This window comes from Lytechinus variegatus, chromosome 11 (assembly GCF_018143015.1).
Source record: "Lytechinus variegatus isolate NC3 chromosome 11, Lvar_3.0, whole genome shotgun sequence".
Classification (NCBI taxonomy): domain Eukaryota; kingdom Metazoa; phylum Echinodermata; class Echinoidea; order Temnopleuroida; family Toxopneustidae; genus Lytechinus; species Lytechinus variegatus.
Genome location: NC_054750.1, coordinates 18,184,402 through 18,208,699, shown reverse-complemented (window position 1 = coordinate 18,208,699; position 24,298 = coordinate 18,184,402). Strand labels below are relative to the sequence as shown.

Sequence of the window (24,298 nt, the reverse complement as noted above, 5' to 3'; positions counted from 1 at the left end):
CAGAGACACCGCCGAGCTTTCAGTTCGACGGCCCGCCGCTGGGCGCCCGGCGCGCGCTTCGCCGACTCGGCAGGCCCAGCGAACTAGCCGCCTACGTTACTTCCGGGTAGACACGACACGCTAGCTGCTTTGGCGCAATCCGGATTTCGGAAACCACCTGCGTTTTTGCTTAGACTTGACTTTGAGAAATGGCTGCCTCTGCTGGAGATGGACTGATTGTGGAAAACTCCATTAAAGTTTTAACTCAGAATGGAGTTTGTAAGATTGACCTGTGCCTGGGGGATATTACGAAGCTGAAAAAGGAGGATGGTGTTGACGTTCTAATCGTTTCAGCCTTCAGAGGTATTTTTGGGTTGGGTTTGCATTTTGCAGTTTGAAACTGGATTTGGAATTGGAGATTGAATCAATTCTAAGTTTGAGCGAATTCAAAATAAGAAGAGGTTAATGGTTAGCAATAAGCATGCAAAATAAGTTTTGGTCTCATTTTAGCTCAGTATTTGCCCTCTATCAAAGTCTATCCTCTTGAATTGTGTATCAAACACTGATGGTATGATGGGGGGACCTAAAGCTACGGACTTTGTTTACAAACAATAGAAACTATGCCAATTTTAATAGGCAGCCATTTTAATATTTGAACAAATTATCTGTCGCTAACTTGTGACAAATATTCTAAAGATCATTAAGCAAGAACAAAACTCACTAATACGAAAATCCCGCCGTGTTTTCCGAACACCTCTTGAATTCGCCGCCCGATGTTAGAAGGGGTCCTAAAGCTACGCACTCGATTTATCATGCAGAGAAATAGAATTTCCTGTGCCTCAATTTCTAAAATATGTTCATACTATTATAGGATAATATGAAATTAAAGAGAATATAGCTCAAAAATTCAAAACAGTTGTGGGTGTTCTCTGCATTTAGAGATTTACTGCAGCCTCTCTGGAAAAAATTGAATAGGAATCGTTCGTCACTCTGCAGTCACAATTCCACACAAAGTGCCCATTTTTAATTGCCATTAAAAACTGCATGCGCGATGAGTGGTGCGTAACTTTAGGACCCCCTACCATACTTATTCATGGCATTACTGTTGACCTGTTCATAAATAAAGGGGAAGTTCACCCTGAAGAAAAGTTTGTTGTAAAAATAGCAGAAAAAATAGTTAAAAATATTGCCGAAGGTTTGAGGAAAATCCATTAAAGATTAAGAAAGTTATTAGAATTCAAAGTTTTGGATTTGTGACGTCATAAACGAGCAGCTGCCCTATAGGCTATATAATATAAAAATGAATTTCAAATTATGTATGGTTCCTGATGACTTAATTTTGTTTTCTATTCATGATCGGGTGTGACATGATTTGTATATGGATATACAAAAGGTATAGTAAAAACCATTTTCAATTTCTGAGAAAATGAGATTTCATTAATTTTTTACCATTCGCTATGTAGGAATGCTGAGGCCCGTTTCTCAACACCTGGACAAGTTAGTCATATCTTTATCCACAAACCACGGAGTTAGTTCCAATCTTACTAAACCTGTTTCACGAAAGGCTTCCTAACTAAAATACCTTGATATCGATACTATCGGTAAAAAGAGCAGACGAGACGTAGCCTTAGTCACAAAATAGCATAATTTTCAAAAAGAAAAATTATGACAAAATTGCAAATATTGTGATGAATTGGGAATTACATCTTTTAAAAATAATAGCACAGGTAAATTATGCATCATACATACTTAGACCATGAAGACTGGGGCATTCAATTGCTGAAAAATTGAATTATGAATAATTTATTTCATGGCTAAAAAATCACAAGTGGACGTTGAGATGGGTACCCCCGGGATATCCAATTTTAATAGTTTACGAAAGTAAACCATAACGGTTTTATTTGTAAAATTATGATAATTATACAATGTTTTCCGATTCCAACCATCATCGAAATATAGTTGAACATTTTTTTTTATAAATCTTTGATACCGATCTTACGATTTGACAAATTCTATGCATAAATTAGAGATTAGAATTTATCCAAATGTCAATAGGGTCTGAAAACGACAAATACAAGTCCAGTTATGGATGGCCTGACGTGGTAGAATTTTTATCGATTAAATTATTTTACTATTTCAAAATGAATGGTTTTGTGGCGTTGTACCAACAGTTTTCGTAGTTACTTTGTATTATAATGATCATTGAATGCATTATCCCACTTATTTTGGGATGTAATTTCAACCTCTATGATTGATTACGTAAGATTACAATTTTTAAATTTCTCGGCACTTTTGCATGTCATAGTCTACCCACGTGATGCCACTACGTCATTAAGAAAGAAGTTATGACAGGTTCGGAGGTGTCATAAATATTTAGTGAGGTTGTTGTACCCGATTTTGGTAAAGAGGGCTTCGTGAAACGGTTAACGGACAAGTAGCTCACTATCTCCGATTTAGTCAAGAAGTTAGACTTATGACGGTGTTGAGAAACGGGCCCCTGCTCGCATATGACGTCACAAATCAAATAATTGAAATTCTATTAAATTTCTAATTCTTTGATGATTTTTTCTCAAACCTTCGGCAATATTTTTTATTATTTTTTCTTCTATTTTAACAACAAAGTTTTTGTCAGGGCCAGTGAACTTCCCCTTTAAACAGATGGCAATTTAGGCTTGCACTTCTAGAGGCTGTGATCTACAACCAAATTTTTTACCAGAACATGGAAATTTGGACACAAAATCTTTTTTTTCTCAAAAACTGTCATCTAGACTGTCTAAAAAAATTGCAATGCAATCAACTTCTGCTAAAAATATAGTCAAAAGCACATTCTTTTTTCCATTGTCTTGCATGGTAAAAATATATGACAATTTTTTTTTAACCCAAGAAGGCAAGATGGCCACAAAAATTGCCAATTTTGAATCCCATGCAACTCAATTTGCAAGGGAATATCAAGATTCATTAACTAGACACTTCAGGCAATACAAAAAAGTTGGTTAAATAAATGTTCTCTGGTGGTGTACGGGGAACCACCATTTCCGACAAACTACGAATTGAATTACATTTACCAAACAATAATTATGAGGGGTGAATATGCATTTTTGGAAGGCCTAGAGGATGCTAATAAAGGAGCAAGATTTTGGAAAATATGAAATAAAGGACCCTCCATGGCTGAAATTGGAGATAGGGGGTGGAGCTAATTGGGACATCTTCAGATTTTGGTCCTTAAGATATAGGAAAAGGTCATCAAAGTCTAATTTTATTCCTACAATTTTAGGAAAATATTTGAGGACTGTATATTTGACAATTAGATTAGGTATTCTGCTGTTTGGTTTGATCGTAGTAGGTCCATGGTTTGATTAAATTTCAAGCTTATTTTCTCTATTGGACTCCTAAATTTTTGTTGCCCCATGGATCTATTTTTTAAAATTTCTATTGGATAGTCTTTCTTCAATTCAAATATGCAAATGAACTTGATTTCTATGAGTTCTGATGTGGCAAAGTATTCTTTCATTGAAGCAGTGCACCACCAGGCTTCATTGAATTTTAATAGTTCAATTATATTCCTGTGCCTTCTGAGTTCTTGCTATGTGATTCTCCGCGTCCTGTTTTGATTGATTGATTTATTTAATTTTTTTAATTTCAAATATTTAAAAGAACGGTAGCTCAATCAGCAACAAGCTGGTTTTCGTTGGGGCCCTTCGTAAACAAACACAAATATAAAACATGGTGACACATTCGGATATAAAAAAAGAATAGAGCATATAAATACTAATATTGACAAATAAAACAATGAAATGAAGAGTGTGTCTGATTTTCTCCCCCCCCACCATGATTTTAGCCCAAGATAAGAATAGTTCATCAGGTTCATAAAGTTAACCAAAGTCTTGTTTTATTCATGCTATTTTCAGGTAGTTACGTCGAGTCCAGGACATCGGTGATTGGGGCGCTCAGCCAGAGTCTCAATGTCTCGGTTGCCAGCCTAGCTCAAGACAAGGAAGAAGACCTGCGTTCTCTTTACTCTTGTTGGTGGTCCAAGCCGTTACCCGACCATCTAGCTTTCAAGAGAGTATTATGCTTTGAAACAAGAGGGTAGGTACTTTTTTTTAGGGGGGGGATGGGGGGAGCAGGTTACACCAAGATGAAGTCTGACTAACATTCACACTGCAGTTCCCTGTTGGGTTAGTACATCTTGGCATTGTTTCCACATAGGTAAGGCTACGGTATGTTGTTGAAGGAGAATGGTCTACTCCATGTTAATCATTGAAATTATGTGTTGTTAGATATCATGTGTGCATTGGCACATACACATGACTTTAGTCAGTTAACTGTTTTTGCCTCTGTGTTAAGAGTGCTAGGAATATGAAATTGTCAGTACCCCGTACTACACTCTCTTCAAATCTGTTAAGTGTATGCTAATGTTGTCAATAAATGGCAGTTTGATGTTTTTAATTTTACAGAAAATTTCATGATGGGCGCCCTCAAGAGTTGGTTGCAAACGTATTCCGTTGCTTGGTGTCTATACTGAAGAATGAGGATGGATCTGTTATCACCCCGCTTCTCAATACTGGCGATCAGGTGAGAAAACTGATAGAGCCAATGTGTAGTTTGAGTGATTTATGAGTAGAATATTAGGCTCTTTTCTTTTAAAAAAATATTCGTTGATGACATACAGTTTTCTCTGTATATCATAGGGTTTAGATTAATTTAAGACAATCCATGATATAGGCCTAATTAATTTGTTATATGATGATGTTATTCTCAGTGGCCACCAGTCTGAAAATTGTGCATCCTTCAAGGGTAATTTCCTGAAATACTTTCATTTATCGTTTTACATGTAAACCTAATTATACATAAATTTTCTCAAGTTGTGATCTTGGCATGTTTTCATAAGAAGTCTTTTGTAACTACAAAGTCTGTTTTATCTGAAAGTTACAATAGTAGAAGTCAGACAACTTTGTTTTTCAGTCTTTTCAAAATCAACGAAATTTGTGAGATGTGACAACTTGTCAGATTAACAAGTTTGAAGAAATGGTGTTTCATATGTAGCATTGATGTTACAATGTTAGATTCATATTTTCTTTTTCAGTAATGTTTTTTGTGGTATTGAAGTATAAAATTCATTCATTCATACACAGGGATACGGGGAGGTGAGCATGTTAAAAGGAATGGTCCAAGGAGCAGTGAGCTGGATGAAAGCTGGTCTTCCTCTTCGGCTCATGAAGCTGGTCCTCTATTGCCGGATCCAGGACGGGAAAATGCAGAAGCACTCGCTGAGAAACTTTGATAGAGTTATCGCAACTTTCAGCGAGCTCAAGGAGCGTTACGAGATGCAACTCCTTCTTCCAAAGGTATATTTCTGGATAATTTCCACTTCACTCTACCCCATGACCAGTAAACCACATTTTATTATCATTAAGATATTTTAGTGGTTTCAGATCAATTATTTTGCTGCCGACAGTGGGATCAGTCAAAAGTATTAGACCCCTCAGGGTTTTTATTTGTCGGTCATGTAAGTCATTTTTTTTTCTTTTCCAAGTCAAAACTATTTCCTCAGTCCCAGCATATTTGACCTGGCAAGTCTGAGATTGTTAAAAGTTGTATCATTATCATTTATTTTATTTGTGTAGGAAATACCCCTGGAATTTGACATCTATCTCTCATTCAGTGAGGAGGATGAGGCAGTTGCCAAGGTGATTAAGGAGAAACTAAGTGTAGTCAAAGATGGCATCCGTATCTATGACAGCTCCCAGCAGTCCTTGGACCGAGACAGCGTCTTCCAGCAAGATATGTACTCTGTCATGATGAAGAGTGCTAGGGTAGTCACAGGTGAGGCGAAAGACAGAATTTGATAGAAAACGGTGCAGCTCACTATAATGCGAAATAGTTCAAAGTGCAACACTCTTGAGTGGTAGATAGTTCACAGTGCAACACACTTTGATGCTAGATAGTTCACAGTGCAGCGCACTTTGATGCTAGATAGTTCACAGTGCAGCACACTTGAATGCTAGATAGTTCACAGTGCAACACACTTGAAGCTAGATAGTTCACAGTGCAACACACTTTCATGCTAGGTTGCATGTTCACAATGTAAAATTCCTTAATGTTATACAATCTGCACAGTGAAGGTCAACTCTCATTTCGCTTATACTACAAATTTTGTTAATGTATTGCGTAGCTCTAAGCATCAAAACTATTGATTTTGAAGATTACGTACAGTAGCTAAGCATGAGGCTCCACCTTGTTAGTGATGGACCAGACTATAGTTTGTCACATGACTGACTTTCAACCAATGGGACATCAAGATATGTGGTGTATAATTGGTTTATTACCTTGGTTCTTTTCTTGTCTCCAAAAGCAACTTCATCCTCCTCACTCCTTTCATATTTTTTTTCTTGCCTCTAGTATTGACACCCAACTATCTTCGGAACAAGGCTTGCATTGACCAATACAACATCGCCCTCTGTTGTAATCGTAGAGCCAAGCGAGACGTTCTAGCTCCAGTCTATGTGCACTCTGTTGATATTATGCCAACTTACATGGGTCTTGTGCAGTATGTGGACTGTAGGTAAGTTGGATTGGTCTCACACACATTTTTGTTGTGCTTTTCTTTGGTTTATTCCCATTTTGTCTAATGCCTGTTGATCTAATCCCAACTTTGGTGAAAGCAATTGCAAGCCCATACTGTAGAATCCTTTTTTTTGAAAGGGGAGGGGTCAATATGTCAAAATTTGTTTCTTTTCTATTTAGGTAAGATGAATAGACGTTACCTCATGCCCAATTGAGATGAAAAAAAAAGGTTTTTGTCTCACCTGCGAAGCAGAGTGAGACTATAGGCGCCGCTTTTCCGACGGCGGCGGCGCATCAACATCAAATCTTAACCTGAGGTTAAGTTTTTGAAATGACGTCATAACTTAGAAAATATATGGACCTAGTTCATGAAACTTGGACATAAGGTTAATCAAGTATCACTGAACATCCTGCATGAGTTTCACATCACATGACCAAGGTCAAAGGTCATTTAGGGTCAATGAACTTTGGCCGAATTGGGGATATCTGTTGAATTCCCATCATAACTTTGAAAGTTTATGGATCTGATTCATGAAACTTGGACATAATAGTAATCAAACATCACTGAACATTTTGTGCAGGTTTCAGGTCTCATGATTAAGGTCAAAGGTCATTTAGGGTCAATGAACTTTGGCCGAATCGGGGGTATCTGTTGAATTACCATCATAATTTTAATGTTTATTGGTCTAGTTCATTAAACTTGGACATTAGAGTAATCAAGTATCACTGAACATCCTGTGCGCGTTTCAGGTCACATGACCAAGGTCAAAGGTCAATGAACTTTGGCCGAATTGGGTGTATCTGTTGAATTACCATCATAACTTTGAAAGTTTATGGATCTGATTCATGAAACTTGCACGTAAGTGTAATCAAGTATCACTGAACATCCTGTTCAAGTTTCAGGTCACATGATCAAGGTCAAAGGTCATGTAAGGTCAATGAACTTTGGCCATGTTGGGGTTTTTTGTTGAATAACCATCATATCTCTATAAGTTTATTGGTCTAGTTCATAAAAAGTGGACAGAAGAGTAACCATGTATCACTGAACATCTTGTGCGAGTTAGAGTAGTATTCAAAGTCAGTTATGCTGCTATATTGAACCGCGTGATGCAGGTGAGACGGCCAGAGGCATTCCACTTGTTAAGTTATAAATCACTTGACATGGTTCTCTATGGACTTTCACTGGTCTGTCAGATTCTTTTGGAGACCACTAAGACCAAAGGTATCAGTAGAGAACAAACAGGATTATTGATGCTGACATCGGCCACATTGTTCTATCTTTCCATCTAATGATTGTACGATCAATCACTAAGCTCTGTGTTATGGAATGCTGATCCAAGTCAACAGAATCATTCTCTTCTCCTGCAGGCCTGCTGATTATATGAAGATCCAGGAAGCCTGCTCCCAGGTCGCCGTTTCCCTCTCGGTTAAGCTCCACAAGGAGCTAACGGTGGCGGACTTTGATCCACTCCATTACGACGTCTTCCTATCATACTCCCACTGCGACAGTGAGAAGGCCAATCGGTTTGTGGAAACCCTCAAGAACATTGAACCGGAGATGAAGATCTTCTTTGATGTACAGGAATTAAAGACTGGTGAGTTGTACATTTATGTTTGTACAGGCATCTTACTTGTGTATTTTTTCATACAAGTAGACCATGGGGGTGTTTCACAAAGATATTTTAAGTATGACTTAAATCGCACTTTAACCCTGATGCATACATGATAAGCAACGCGCATACTTATAAATCAATAAGTAGTGGGCATCCTCTTGGCATGACCTTAACAAATGCGGTCATGCCTTTATACAACGCAACTAGACATTTAAAGGCGACTCTAAGTCATACTTTGTGAAATACCCCCCTGGTGAGTGTTTGATGTTCAGAGTTCCACACCGCTTTACATATGACTGGAATATTTTCTCAAGTACCAAGTCCGCTACATAGGGATACATCATTTAGCACAAGAAAGGGTCACCAGTCGTGAAAAAAGTCCTTTGTAACTTACCAACATTTCTATAAATCACCAACCAGGGCTCTGGGACCAGTAGCGGATCCAGGGGGATCGGCACATCCGGCCCGTGCCCCCCCCCCCCCTTTGAGAGCCATGGTCAATATTTTCAATGTAAATATGCCATTCTTACAAAAGTGTGCCTCCCCCATTTGAAAGTTACATCATATACTTTTAATGGGAATATGTCCTTCATACACACATTATGACCTTATTTTTGCTTGTCAAATTTTATCTGGACGAAATTACCTTCAATTTTTTTTTTGGGGTCAAATTTTTCTCAGGAAGTTTGCTCAGCTTCATGTAACTGGCAATATGTAATGAATTTTGTTGTGTTGTGGTTTTTCATGTGCTGGGCAATTAAAGTAGAAGCTAGACTGATCATATATGAGGCCTCAGATGGATGTATGATTTAAACTTTAATGTCTTTGAGCATTTTAGATTTTGTTTGTAACATACGTATAATATAACATACACAATAACTTTAAAAACAACAATAATAGACACAATTCGATAGCCCATTTCAGAGCTGAAGAGCATAACAGCTCTGTTCTTCCATGGGGTCCAATATAATGATAATAATATGCAAGAACAATGGTATAATAAAACATAGTTATGACATAACATACAGTATCAAACTTAAAGTAAATTTATCTTTCTATGGTTGAATGAAAAATTGACCACTCCCTTTAACTCACCCATCTAAAACTGTTAATTATGCAAACACCCATGTTTTATAGCAAATTAAGGGATTGTGGGTGTTCAAATATCAAAATAATCAAAGAATCCCTGAACATGTTTATTGAATATATAAAGCATGTCTAGCTGGCAAAGCTTAAGTGGTAGTTCATTGTATAATCCAGATCCATGATATAAGAATGTATGTTTACATCGATTTTTTTCTTGGTTTGGGAAGCATTAGGTTTGAATAAGAACTTAGCCCATAACACTTTTCATTAAAAACAAATAGTTGGTCATAAATCAGGTGTTAACATATGGAATGTTTTAAACAATGCATATATGTGTCTCTTTCGACGAGACTTAAAAGTATAGAATTACATACATTAGAATTTTAGCATGCATAGCAAAATTGCAATCCAGGAAGAGCGTGATAATTTTTATAGAGTTGGAAATATTTAATAGAACTTGTGAAAAAATGATTTGAGTGTCATACTTTGCTCATGATGTAATTACATAAAGTATTTGCAGTGTATCCTATATCACTCGATCAATTTTTTCCAGTGTATTAACATCCTAGATTTGTACGTGCATTGCTTAATTGCAATACGGGAAGAGCATAATATTTATAGAGATGAGAACATCAAATTAAAATGAAAGAAACTAGGAAAACAGAGGGGATGTTTTCTTGGTTCATGCTGTGATCACGCTGGGTGTGCTTGCAATTACAGGAAAATCTTGGCAGCGTACCCTATATCACTCTATTGACGGTTCCCAGTGTATGATAGCCCTTATATCTACACCATACATCAAGTCGGCCGTCTGTCAGGAAGAGTTTGCATTGGCCCAGGCTAAACACTTCTCAAAAGTGAGGCATGATTATCTTTACGCATGACGGCATGCCTACTGCCACACTCTGTGTTAGCATGGTCGATCCTGGGCCCCCGTTGAGGATTGCGATAAATTCATATTAGAATCCAGCTTAAATTGAGAGTGATCCAATCTCGTAGATCATTGATTTTTATATTATTCTCAGTTTGAGTTGGATGTGAAGATATCACTACTCTTTTTCAGACGGGCCTGGAGGCATTTGGTAGTTAAACCTAACCCACTCACTACTAACTGTTGATGTCTAGCTACCTGCGGAACAGCTGAACATATGTACGGCCTTAGAAAGGGCCCCCCCCAAAAAAAAAAATGATAATAAAAATTGTAAATAAACAAACAAGAAAAAAAGTCATAACCCTTGTAAATTATAAGCCAGCCTTCATTAAATACTTTTGGGCTCAATACAAATTCAGCATAAGAAAAACAAAGGATATCCCCATTCAGAAAAATGTTAACTTTGTCGTTTGTAGGCCTTCCAGATACAGCAATTTGTAGAGGATTCTCAATTCCAAATTTTAGTGCAACTTTAGGAAAGATGAATTTTAATTTTCCATAGTTATTACTGTAACAATTCTATCACGGCTACTGATATTCACTAGGTAGCTTTCTCAAGAATTTTAAAACACATGCTTTGCAAAGTATATACACATACTATATGATTTTTTAAATATTAATTTTCACCTTTTCTTGGTTTTGAGGGGTAGCATGACCTGGTATATTAGGTGGAGATATTGATGCATGATTTGAATCTCATTTTATTCTCCTAGTATATTCTACATTTGCATCAACTTTGCAGTACCTTCATTTTTTTATTGTTGGTATTACAATGTACCAGCCATTGCATGTCATATTATTTTCTTCAAATTACGTCATGATTTTGTCAGGCAGCATTTACTGCCCCATTAAATCACTCATTAAAGGGGAAGTTCACCCTGAAGAAAACTTTGTTGTGAAAATAGCAGAAAAAATAGTAAAAAATATTGGTGAAGGTTTGAGGAAATTCAGTTAAAAAGTAAGAAAGTTATTAGAGTTCAAAGTTTTGGATTTGTGACGTCATAAACGAGCAGCTGCCCCATGTGTTATGTAATATAAAATGCATGAATTTCAAATTTTGCATGGTTCCTGATGACTTAATTTTGTTTTCTATTCATGATTGGGTGTGAAATGATTTGCCTATTGATATACAAAAGGTACAGTGAAAACCATTTTCAATTTTCTGAGAAAATGACATTTCATTGATTTTTTACCATTCGCTATGTAGGAATGCTGCTCGCATATGACGTCACAAATCAAATAATTGAAATTCTAATAACTTTTTTAAAATTTGATGAATTTTTCTCAAACCTTCGGCAATATTTTTTATTATTTTTTCTGCTATTTTTACAATAAAGTTTTTGTCAGGGTGAACTTGCCCTTTAAACACATGTGGGGAGTGTCGTATGAAGCAGTGATTTTCCTTTACAAATTTGCTCTGAGCCGATCAGATGCTAGGATTTCAGTAGCTTGTAACAAATAGTAAAACCCACTGACCTTTGCTTCATGAAATGCTCATTGTATGGATTGTTGTCAGCTTGTTACAATAAAGTGTGAACATCATCCACTTCTTTGTTCCTTTTCAATGCCTTTGAGAATCTTGCGCCCACACACATGGGTATAGATGGCATTTCTATCACAGGTGATTCTCAACACATTGCCTATGGAAATCATATGATGAATGTGTAAAGCCTATGGTAAAAATTTAAGCCATTTCATCTTTTTTTTTTACTCTTTTAAAAGTCTTTCTGTGTATGTTTTAATTTGATTATAATATGATTTTATTTTATTTCATTTTGAACATGGTATTAATGTCCCTCGATCAGCCAACATATATTTTGTCATAGTATTTCAATATTAGCCATGTTATACATCAATCAAGGTAAAGCCTGTAATCTGACCCCCTAGCGGAAGCTACCTGAGATACACAATGTTCAATCTGTCCATTGTGACATTGCACCCACAGTGAATCATTCAAGCTTTTTTTTAAATGACTTTGCTGAAGTATCATCTTAATTTCTTCCGCAGGGGAAACAGCACCTTCAACTGATACCCATTACCCTTGAGAACTTGGACACCATGCAACCAGAGTTCACCCACATCCCGATGGTTAAGGGGACACCCGATGTCTTTGAGGATGTCGTCAAGGTCGTTTGTCCAGCAGTTTGCCGGTGGATCAAGAAAGGGGAGCTGGGTGACGTAGGTGCGAAGATTGCTTCACTCTTTGACAAAGAGAAGGTATGGAATTTCTTGAGTTCAAAGGATGCACTTCCTGTAGGTAATAGATAATAGGATAAGACCAGTGCCCTGTAATACATAGCTTTGCACCTGATGACATTGATCAACATATGCAGTCAAGAGTACAAATCAAATGTACTATCAATCATCATGCTTTGTGTTATAGGCTGCTTGTAAGTCAATTTTTTTTGGGGGGGTCTATTTAATAACTAAATAATCTGTGGGACATTATCCAAGTCCCAGGGCTTAATAGCTAAAATAAGGTCACTTTGCCACCTCAAAGAGACTGTGACATTGCATTTGATGGAAAGATGGGAGGGGGGGTTCCCTGTCTCTTTTAAACTTTTGACTCTATAAAAACATACAAGGCTATGCCTTCCAGCAGTAATATGGCCTTTTTAAACTCATGAGAAGCATAGTATGTAAGAATTCTGATTTACTCCTTCAGATTCCCAATATGTCACCAGATGTTGAGATGGAGGGTCTCAGAAGAGCTCGGTTCCAGAAGGAGTTTGGCGGAACTGACATCCCTCCAGGGGAAGCAACCCCATTTCCACCAACTCTGACTGACATCCTCAAGCCCTCTTATGCACACTCTCCGGAAGACCTTATCTTCAGCTATCACAGCGAGGATGAGAAGTATGTTGACTTCCTTGGACAAATCCTCAAGCAGACAGCCCCAGGGTTGCAGTTCAGCGCTGTTCCAAGTAACTTGGAGGACAAGCTGGGAGCCTTGGAGAAGGCTAAATGCATCGTACCAATCCTGTCTCCTCACTACCTTGAGAGTCCCGAATGTGTGCAGGAGTTCCATGTCGCCATCTGGAGACAGAGGATCGCCAATCCAGACGTCCCTCTGATGCTCCCGATCCGGGTCTCCGAGATCCCTCAGAAACCTACCTACTTCCATCTGGTGCGTTGTGATGTGAGTGTGACTGATGCTTTCTGGGCCGAGCTAGCTGTAACCCTTGGTCGGAGGGTGCCTGATATCCTGAAGAAGATTTTATCGACTGATGATCGCCTAGTGCTACCCCATGCTGTTTGCTTGTCTCTTGTGATGGCTTCATACAAGATCTTGCAGAGATTTGCCGTAGACAGGTAAGCTCTTACAGTCAGTCATCACTGAGCAGTAGAAGCCCCTTTAACTTTTTCTTAATGATTCAGTTTTATTGAGCATGTCTTTGCAACAAGATAGTACATTTTACCCTTTAATGTTCTGTGGCATGTTTTTTTTTATCTAAAGTCTTGATGAAAGTCATGCCAACAGGAACTTTCAGTCTGTCTTAAAATATTTGCAAAATAACACCAAGCCTTAGATCTCAATATTTAGAGTGTAATGTCACTTTTCAAAAGGGCACATTTTGATATTACAGCACAAATGGGAAACATTGAGGGCACTGAAAATCCTCAAGGTCAGTAGGAGGCATTGAGGTCAATCAAAAGGGTATTCAATACCTTGGCCTTAGTTGTGGAGTAATTCAAGCCCTGAACACCCACTCTTTATGTATCATGTGACACTGCATGTACGTGACCAGACTGTTTCATCCTGGGTAATAATCCAGGAACTGTAATTATGGAGAAGTTTAAGGTCTTGAGCTGGTGCTGTTCAAATTGGCTGTGACTTACATGCAATGGCTTTAAATTAAGTGGACTGTATATTGCATTTTCATCACTAACTTGCAGTCCATCAAACTGTGAGGATTACCCCGCCCAACCTGCCTTGGACAATATGATGCGACTGCGAGAAGAGACGAAGCAGGTCAACCAAGTAGAGTACAGAGATTACATCACGCAGGTGAATAAAGCCGTCTTTAATAATGGGTTCCGTTGCATTCTAACTGACCTAAATTTCCCCCCAAGGTGTATGCTCACTTGGTCTACAAGAAATTGGTCTCCTTCGCAGAAAGTCAAATACCGCATGGACTAAAACCCATTTAGTCTACTCTCAATTTGGTCAAATTGCCGTTTGGGCCACACTACACTTCCCTAATGTCCACTTACCTGGTGGGTGTTTCATAAAGCTGTTCGTAATTTAAGAGCGACTTTAAGAACGACTGGTGATCCCTTCATGCGGTAAGTGGTATATTGTATTGGTGATGGTTTAGCGCGTAAGAAAGGTTCACCAGTCGTTCTTAAAGTTGCTCTTATCTTACGAACAGCTTTATGAAACGGCCCCCTGTAATCTTGATGCATTTCTACTTCATGTACTCAGTATTTTTCACTTTATCAAACAAAAAATTGGTTCATAAACAGTTTGTCACATCATGTACACTCAAGCAGTATTAGACCAAGCGGATATTAGACAAATTGGCCCGTATTCTGAAGTCGGGTTTAAGTTAAACTCGGGTTTAAAGTTGTGGTTCAAGTGTGAATGGCTATAGTTATCTAGGAAGTATAAATAGATGATTGTCTTCACCATTGATGGATCAGGAAAGAGCAGAGTAAACATAAGAAACGTACAACTTAATGAAAATGTTGATACTTTTGGCTTCCCATACTTAAACCACAATTTTAAACCTGAGTTTAAGTTAAACCTGACTTCAGAATACGGGCCAATGTGTGTAGCCTAACTGGATATTATACAAAAAAAGACTTATGGGAAGAAGACCAAATGGTTAGTAGATGAACATGGATGAGACTATATGGGAAGAGACCAAATTAAAAGCGGGTGTAAGTGGTAGTTTACCTTCTCTGATGTTCTGAAAGTTCTTTCATAAAAGTTGTACTGGGGAAATGAAACTCAGCCGCTTTGTTAACAGAGAATCTTTAGATATAATCCTCATGCATGAAGGCTTTGGTAGTCTTGACTTGCCATGTTGCATCAAAATGAATCGGGTAATTTTGTGCTATTTATGGCCATTGTAACATAGCAACATTGTTTACAGAACAATCAAAATCTTTCTTTCATTAAAGATTGATACCAACATTATCTTTGCCTGTCGTTTTCTTATTTTTCATTTTTCATTTTGCTTTTACAGAAATTTGTGGAGCTGACAGTAGGAGACGAGGCCTAGTTTCCCAAGATATCCATCATGGACACAATAACAAAGATTGTGGTGAAAGTTGAGGTTAATATCATCACATTACAGTTTTAATTGAAACTAAAGTATAAACAAATGTGTAACTTCATGTTGTAAGATGGAAATGTGGTAGGGGCTTTTTCAAAGTGATTAGAAAATGTTGATTTTTACCTCTGCAATTCAACCTTGTATATACGTGGAGCGTTGTGGCCCAGTGGAGTAGTCTCCAGACTTTGAAACAGAGGGTCGTGGGTTCAAATCCCAGCCATGGCGTACTTTCCTTCGGCAAGAAATTTATCCACATTGTGCTGTACTCAACCCAGGTGAGGTGAATGGGTACTTGGCAGGAATTTATTCCTTGAAATGCGTGTACGCTGTAATCTTAGTAATTACGGCTACCAAGCTGAAGCTGGGGTAAGAATATCCAAGTCCCTTGGAAGCACATAGAGACATTATTCATTATTGTGATATGCACTATACAAAAACTGTTTATTGTTATGATACTGTAAGATTTTGTAACCACCAAAATGGTCTTAAATTAACTCTGATTTGCTGTGAGTCTCCTGCACGGCACATGGAAATGCATTTATGGGACTACACATTAATTTGTGGTCTTCACATTTCAGCTTATTTTATGTAGTATCTCTTAGGTCAGAGCGTCTGAAGAGCATTCTCTTGCAGACATTTTTACTCAAATATGCTTCCTAAATTACATGAAAAAAATTTGAAAACTCACAACCATTGCCTTCACAGTCTCGATAGGAATCCAGAGTTTCCCTTTGAACTATTAGAAAAGTTTAATTTTGGTACACTTTTCCAAATAAATATTTACAAAACAAAACAATTGATTTTGTTATGTGCAATTTCAAAACAAATTACAGATTAGCCCAAAAGGTAATTAACAATCACCAGTAATGCATTTACACATTTTTCCCAAGCTTACTAAATCTTAGATAATGTAGGTATCTAATTTGATGCACAGACTTTGGAGATCAACTTTGAATTTTACCATACATTTCCATATAATATGAATAATGATACTCTCCAATAAGGTATTTGTAATTGGAGACATTCCAAGTACATGCATGTGTGTCCAAATATTCCTATGTGCAATTTAATGTTACTTTGTCCAATTCCTATCTGTCATTCCAAGGTTCTCTGGTCAGATTCAAGGTTCAAGGTTTTATTCATATCAACATGTCACATTTTCAACAAAATCAACAACTCAGTACAAACAATAATATTATAAAATATGAAATGTATACTTAATATAACAATAGAAAAAAGTACTATAATGTATTCTTGTAATTGGTTATAATATAATGACAAAGAAAGAAAGAAAATGAGAGGTGTGGATATGAGGATCCAAAGGTAAAAGCAGAGCTTGTTGGTTAAAGGCAGTGAGAGTCCCATAAAAATATCAATACAACAAGAAAAATAGAGGAATAAATAAAAGGGCAAACGAAAAAGTAACAAAAAATGGGGGATACACAAATTCATAAATGATGAGTAAGAAAAACATTAACAATGGAGGGGATCACAAAGAGTAAAATCTAACTAAAAGTTCTGCTTATGTGCCAATATACACATAAAATTGAACATGTTTGTGAATCACCAGTTTGTAACACAGTCAATCGTTGATTTAAAGTCCAGTGTTGGCCTTGGTGTTGGTGTTGAAGTTTTGATTGCTTCCCCTAGCTCCAAAACTTATTCAGAGTTTGCAAAACTGATCCAGATCACGCTATTGACATCTCAACAACTAGTGAGTGACTTTTCCGTTTTATGTTTGGTGTTATAATCGTGTAAAAATTGAGTTCCAACACCAAAAGGTCGACACTGAACTTGAAATCGCCCAATATATAATTATTACTTACTTGGTTGTTGATACTTGAAGCATAAACCTTATGAGCCCATCTTGACAATCATGATATTATTTGCCATGATAAGGGGTACTAGAGAGGATGGTGGTGCCGATACTTTTCAAAGAGAAATTAGAAATTATCAGCAGATGTCGCTTGTACTGCTGCAGGTGGTAGCCTGTTCCGATTATTAATGGACCGAAAAGCAAAGGACCTACCGGTATGTGGTTTATCAACTTTGAAGATATGACCTCTCGTTCAGTTTTCCTTACTCAAAGAAAATAAGCTTTCCTTGTGATTATCTTCTCTTCCACTCGTCTTAAAGAGTTTAATATGATCAGCTGTTTGTCTCTGATACTCCAGTGTAGCTAGTTTAAAAGCTTGGAGCGTCTCAAGATGACTAAGTTTTCTAACCTCTGGGATTAGTTTCAATCAGATTTACTTTCAATTGGGAATTGGTGGGACATGTTTTGTTAGTTACTGTGCTATTGTTTATGTGAGCCTATGATGTCTACATGGGCATCATACATCGTTTTGAGGAGGTCGCAGAGTGTGTGCGTTCTTCTGAAGGCACCCACGGGGGATGTTGGAAAGTTTGGGATAGTGTGCAGTTGTTTTTCTGATTGATACGTGGGATTTCTGCTGTGGTGAGATCATGTGTGACCACTCGGGGTGTTCGGAGGAAGGGAGACGTTTAGAGTGTAGTTTTTCACTTGGAATTTGGTGCATGATTGGTTTGTTCTTGTTTGGGTTCCGGGTCTTAATTGTGAAGTTGGAGTTCATTAAGATGGGAGTCGCGTGGTTGGGATGTAAGCAATTATGGTTTATACGGAGGGCCTAGCTGTATGGTAGGAAGAGGAACATGAGAATTGAAAAGAAAAGACAAAAGAGCGAAAGGAAGGAAGAAAGAAAAAAGAAAAAGTAGAAAAAAAAAGAGAGAAGAAAATGAAAGAAAAAAAGTCACTCTCAGTTTGCTTACTCCCACCCAACTACCCCCTCCCCCAGAAAAAAAAATCAAGGTCTCAAATGTGACAACGCTGATCTAAAAGAATTTAAGGTCATACAATTACGAATATCTGGGATACTATTAAACAACTTAGTTCCCCTGTAGAAAAATGTGCATTTGCAATAATTAGTTCTGGGTTTGGCGATTCACAAATTATTTTTTCTAAAATGGTAAGGTCTTGAGGTAAAATATGCATCTTTTTAGATAATTGGGAGCCAAATCATGGAGGATCTTATACATCATTGTTTGAAGGTGAAAGTTTTGCCTAGACTTAAGGGTTTGCCATTCCATTATTTCACGAATTGAGTCAGTAGAAACATGTGATCAATTATTAATATTGAGGATAATTCTTCCAGCTCTATTTTGCAACTTTTGTAGCCGATCTGTGTATTTGTCATAGCAAGATTGCCATATTACATCAGCATAATCCAAGTTGGGCAGTGTAACACTCAGATAATTTTCAAATTATTCCTAATGATAAATTTTCATAATCTACGTAGGAATAAAATCATACGACCCACCTTTTCACTTAAGTGATTAACATGAACATCCCATTTCAGTTCTGAATCAATATACACACCCAAGTATTTCATTAAAGATACTTGTTTGATGGTATATCTAGTATATTGTGTTTTTTAGCATATGTCTATTTCCAAAAAGCATGCACATTGTTTTGTCATAATTAATTTTAAGTATATTCGTGTCCATCCATCTATCGAGAACAAGCAACTCTCTATTTAACGTTGAAACTATGTGGGGATCTTTGTGATTAAAGTAAATCAGTGTCATCTGCATAGAGATGGATGTTGCAAGAATTGAAAAAAGTAGGTAAATCATTAATAAAAATTATAAAAAGCAGCGGACCTAAAATCAATCCATGAGGAACCCCATGCCTGATAGGTAATTCTTCAGAGTTGCAGTTATGAATACATGTTACAATTTTTCTATCTGAAAGGTAGCTTTGAAACCAGTTCTAATTCGTTTCTTTAATCCCAGCTCTTATAAGTGTTTCAAGCAGACATTGAATGTTAACCATATCAAAAGCTTTTTGGAGGTCAACAAAGACCGCGCCTGTGTATTTTCCATCATCAAGGTCTCATAACCAATCATCCGTGACTTTGATTAGGACAGTTGATGTAGAATGTCTAGAATGGAAGCCTGATTGGTCCAAAGTGATAACGTTATTACAATTTAAATGTTGTACTAGCTGTTTATGGATTAATCTTTCAAGAACCATTGATTAACCTGATTGGTCCAAAGTGATAACGTTATTACAATTTAAATGTTGTACTAGCTGTTTATGGATTAATCTTTCAAGAACCATTGATAAGCAAGACAGATAGAACTCGGTCTGTAGTTATTTGTATTTGACCGATCACCTTTTTTGTGTAACGGAATAACTTTAGCAATTTTCTATTTCTTTGGAAAGACATTGTACGATGGATTTTTATTTTATTTATTTATTTATCTTACTTCATATCATTGTACAATACATAATCATACAACACATAATCATACAAAAGTACATTTTGATATATTACAACTGGGAAAGAGAAGAAAGATGAGGTGACCAGGAGAAGCAGAGCTTGTAAATTAGGTCCCTCAGAAAATCACAACTAATTACTTTGTACATGGCTTAAAAACAACTAGATAAATCTACTACATAGGGCCCAAAACTGAGCCCTGAGGCACACCGTAATGTATGGTTGCAATCTGTGATTTACAACCTCCAACAACAACTAATTGCCTCCTATTACTCAAGTAACTATGAAACCAGTTTAGAGTCACACCTCGGATACCATAATTATCAAGCTTTTTCAAAAGTATATCATGGGCAATGGTTCATGAGTTCATGTTTATAAATTGATATTTTCTCATCAGTTATCACACGCTTGAGAGCTGACTGACCTTTATTCTTGAAATCAACAACCCTTCCCTGATTAAAACAGAAAATAGGCATGTGGTCAGATATATCTGAGCATAGAATTCCACAAGTAAATTCATTATGAATGCAGTTTGTGAAGATGTTATCGATTAAAGTTGCCGAAGTGCGTGCCACTCGAGTAAGCTTAGAAATCAGAGCTAATAAGCCATGTGAATACATGCAATGAACAAAGTCATTCACAGTATTATCAGAGTCCAGATTTAACAGATTGATATTAAATCAATTAAAATCACCTAGCACATACGTATCCCTTTTGACCATATTAGTGTATGCCATCTGTTGCTCAAAATTTTCAATAAAAAGTTTAATATCACTCCCCGGGGCTCTATACACACAGCCCACTAAGATCTTTTGGATCGAAAACAGGCTCTATCACACCTAGTTTCTCCATCTCATCCAACTCTTGTTTTATATCATCTTTGATATGTATTGGACATCTCCTTGCAGGGTGAATGACCGGCTGCACATCTTTATCGATGACTATGTGATATTCTCCACTGAACTGTCCTATGCCTTTAAATCAATCAGGGTAGAGTTTTCTCGATTGCTCCTTGTCTGTGATAGTGCAGTTTGAGGACTCCTTCACCTCACAGTTCATTTTCACAAGACCCAACTTCAGCTATAATGGCAATCCTCCTAGGGCTGGTTTATCAGCATCCACCACATAGAATCCCGCGTCAATATTCTTGTGGCCTCACATGCATGTGATTGTGTTGATTCCGAACAATGGTATAACCTTCTGGCCATATCCTGTGACTATTGTCCTTGTCTTCTTGAGCATCCCAGGTAGTGGTCGGCCATCTTTGCCCACTCGGTCTGCGTACATTAGCTTATACAAACGTAGAGGTAGGAGGTTTCCTTGGGCTCCTGTATCCATTTTAACCTTTAGGGTTGCTGGTTTCTTTGGCTTAAGCATGATATCGATGTCTGCAAATGCTTTATTCTGCTCAATGTAATCGATAGAAATTGTCTCGTATCTGCATATTTCAACCTCATCTGGATTATCATCCTCTTGCATTTCATGGACCTGCTTTGATGAATGGCGACTTTGGTATTTCTTTGGTCTCATCTCATGCTTCTCACCCTGTTGCTTCTTCTGATATGATTTCCCTGAGGTGGTTTTCTTTCCTTGGGAGGATTTCCTGCACTTCTGCCAGTGGTTCTGTCCTCCACATCCGCGACATTGGGTACCATATCCTGGGCACTGCTTACTCGGATGAGATCTACCACAGTTTTGGCATTTCTTCTGCCACTTAGTTTCGGTGTGTGTTTTCTTTCGAACTGCGTCCATGTTCATCTTGTGGTTTCCAACAGCCTTCATCATGCTCATGTGGCTTTCTGTTGCTTCATGTGTTCTAGCCGTGTCAAGTGCTGCATCCAGCTTGAGTATCTCGTCCTTTCCTAAGAGTCTCTCTTAAGCTTTGACATGCTTGGTAACAATGATGAGTTCTATGAGACGTTCTTCCATTTCAGCATCTGTAAACTTGCACTTCCTTGCTTGAAGTTTACACCTGGCCACAAAACCAACTGTCTCATGTTGATCTTGTCTGAACTTCTGGAGGTTGAGTCTACTCACACGGAAGTTTGATTTAGGCTCAAAGTGTTTGGAGAAAATCTCATCAGGAGTCTTGAATTCCTTAGCCCAGGACCTATATACTTGTATCCCTTATTGTCCTAGCCACAGGAGAGTATAATTGCATTTCTCGTCATCAAATTTCTTAGCCATTCATCAGTGGATTCAAATGTTTTATAATGAAAATATGTCTTCAGTATACATAAATGGTTATTTGTCAGAACGTTTCTCTATAAATAGAGGCTGTAGGCAGGATGATCCCCTTTCCTCGTATTTATTTTTGTTGTGTGCTGAAATTTTAGCAGTTATGCAATACTCGAAAAATTACTCAGTATGCAGATGATACAACCTTCTTCTTAGATGGTTCAAATGAATCTTTGAACAGTGCCCTTTCTGTTATTGAGATGTTTGATTCACTTTCAGGATTGAAAGTTAATGAAGGTAAAACTAAAATTGTTTGGATTGGATCGAAAAAATATAGCCCATACAGAATTAAAACAAAAATGAAACTCGTTGGTTGATGATGGCTGTTTCACTTGTTTAGGTATAAACTTTTCTTTAAATTTAGATAATATTGTATCTCTAAATTACATACCTGCCCTAAACAAGGTGAAGCGTCTAATTCAAGTTTGGTTAAATAGAAACAACCCCACTGGGTAAAGTAACTCTCATTAAAACCCTTTTTCTTTCACAATTTAATTATTTAATTTTGTCTTTACCAAATCCGTCACCTGTGTTTATAAAAGAGCTAGAAAGGGTTCTGTTCAGTTTTTTGTGGAATAAAAACCTGATCGTATCAAAAGAATTCAGATCTGTAATTCCTATATGGAAGGTGGTGTGAAAATGGTAAATATTGCATGTTTCTTTACTTTGTTGAAATTAACCTGGATACGAAGAATGCATAATGGATTCATGGATAATATATGCTTAAATTCTTTTTTGCATGCCATCCCTCTTTCAGACTCCAATTTTTTACTTTATAGTCATGGCTATTTAGAAAAGTTTGTTGTATAATAACAAATTCTTTTTGGAAAGATGTACTCTCCTCATGGTGTATTTTTCGGAAAGCAAATAGATTTTCCAGTAGAAGAGAATTCTTTTCTGAACTCCTTTGTCATAATGAAGACATAGTTATTAACAGAAATCTAGTTAACTTTAGACACTAGAGTCAAAAGGGTTTAAGATTTGTCAACGACTTAATAGGAACAGATGGTCAGGTTTTAAGTAGACAAAGAATTATTGAAGTGTACAATGTTTCCATTGATTACCTTACATATTTCATTATAAAACAAGAGATCAGTGAAAAGTTGGAGAGTTTTTCGCAACCTGATAACGATTTTGTGAAGTTAACCACTCCATTCAAACCAAATGTCATTAGTATATTGATGAAGCAAAATAAAGGCTGTAAAAATATTTATGTTCCATTGGTAAAAGAAAAGGTATCAAATAACTTTCAAAGAAAAGAAAAATGGGAAGAGAGAATCGGAAAACAAGTCTCACTAGAGAAATGGCGTTGTTTTAATTCTATGCCGTTTCAAGTAATGACAGATGTTTCAATCAGGTGGTTTCAATACTGCTTAATTAACTGTATTATTACAATGAATTTGTACTTGTGCACAATCCAAGCTAAATCAAGTAGTACTTGTACTTTCTGTACCTCCCATGTTGAAACAATTGAACATTTGTTCTTTGAATGCCACTTAGTAGAAAAGTATGGGAATACCTTGAAAAGAGACTGTTTGAAAGATGCAAATTAGTATTAAAATTAACCATGGAAAATTTTCTTTTTTGGAATTACTCCAATGAAGTATAATAGAGCCTTGGGTCTTGGGACTTCCAGTCCATACTAGGTGGTGTAATATTGGTCATGTCCCCCATTTTTTAATTTATCATTAATTTTCTCTTTGGTAAAACCTTGTGTTACACCTTAAGATCTAATTCTAGAATCTATACATCAAATAAAGTCTACATACAAATTAGAGAAACATGTAATAAATTAATCATTTAAATTATACACAATATAATTTCAGGGCATTGCCTTAAAATCTTATCCATAAACTTACATCTACTTTACAGTAAATTTACAAGATGTATCGTAAATGTCTCCTTTCAATAATGATCTTCTGTACAATTACAGAAAACGTCTGTAAAATCAATCATTTACCTGATTATTATGTAATTTTTACGGGTTTTCTATAGAAATCTGTAAATTTACAATTTTATTCCGTATTTTTTATCGTTTACGGACGATTTCTGTTAAATTTTGTCCACAAAATTATGCCAATTTTTAACAGTGCATACAGCTAGGCCATCTGCTCATAAAGACTACTTTTCATGTATCCCATGGATGGTATTGGTTTTAAATTACCATCATCTTTTGTATATGGCATTTAAGGATATTTCTTCATTTTATCTGACTATTTGACTGTGATGAGAAATACTCTTTGAGAAACTATCAAAACTTATGTTGGCTTTAAGGCATAGTCATCCCCATTTTGCTTTCTT

At 36.8% G+C, this 24,298-nt stretch overlaps 1 protein-coding gene and 1 long non-coding RNA gene across 2 annotated transcripts; one reads left to right on the top strand and one right to left on the bottom strand.

The window, feature by feature from the left end:
- Positions 1-128: 128 nt before the first annotated feature.
- LOC121424365 lies at positions 129-15,617 on the top strand. Its single transcript, XM_041620024.1, has 12 exons — positions 129-342; positions 3,888-4,068; positions 4,437-4,554; positions 5,115-5,327; positions 5,607-5,805; positions 6,382-6,544; positions 7,915-8,141; positions 9,966-10,102; positions 12,184-12,393; positions 12,842-13,488; positions 14,074-14,185; positions 15,369-15,617. The coding sequence occupies exons 1-12, from the start codon at positions 189-191 to the stop codon at positions 15,402-15,404; spliced, it is 2,397 nt and encodes a 798-aa protein (XP_041475958.1). The 5' UTR covers positions 129-188; the 3' UTR covers positions 15,405-15,617.
- A 3,154-nt stretch (positions 15,618-18,771) lies between these two features.
- On the bottom strand, positions 18,772-19,771 carry LOC121424318. The gene is made up of 2 exons (XR_005971359.1): positions 19,521-19,771; positions 18,772-19,433 (listed from the first exon to the last, which is right to left on the bottom strand). It is a non-coding gene; the product is annotated as an uncharacterized LOC121424318 (long non-coding RNA).
- Positions 19,772-24,298: the final 4,527 nt, after the last annotated feature.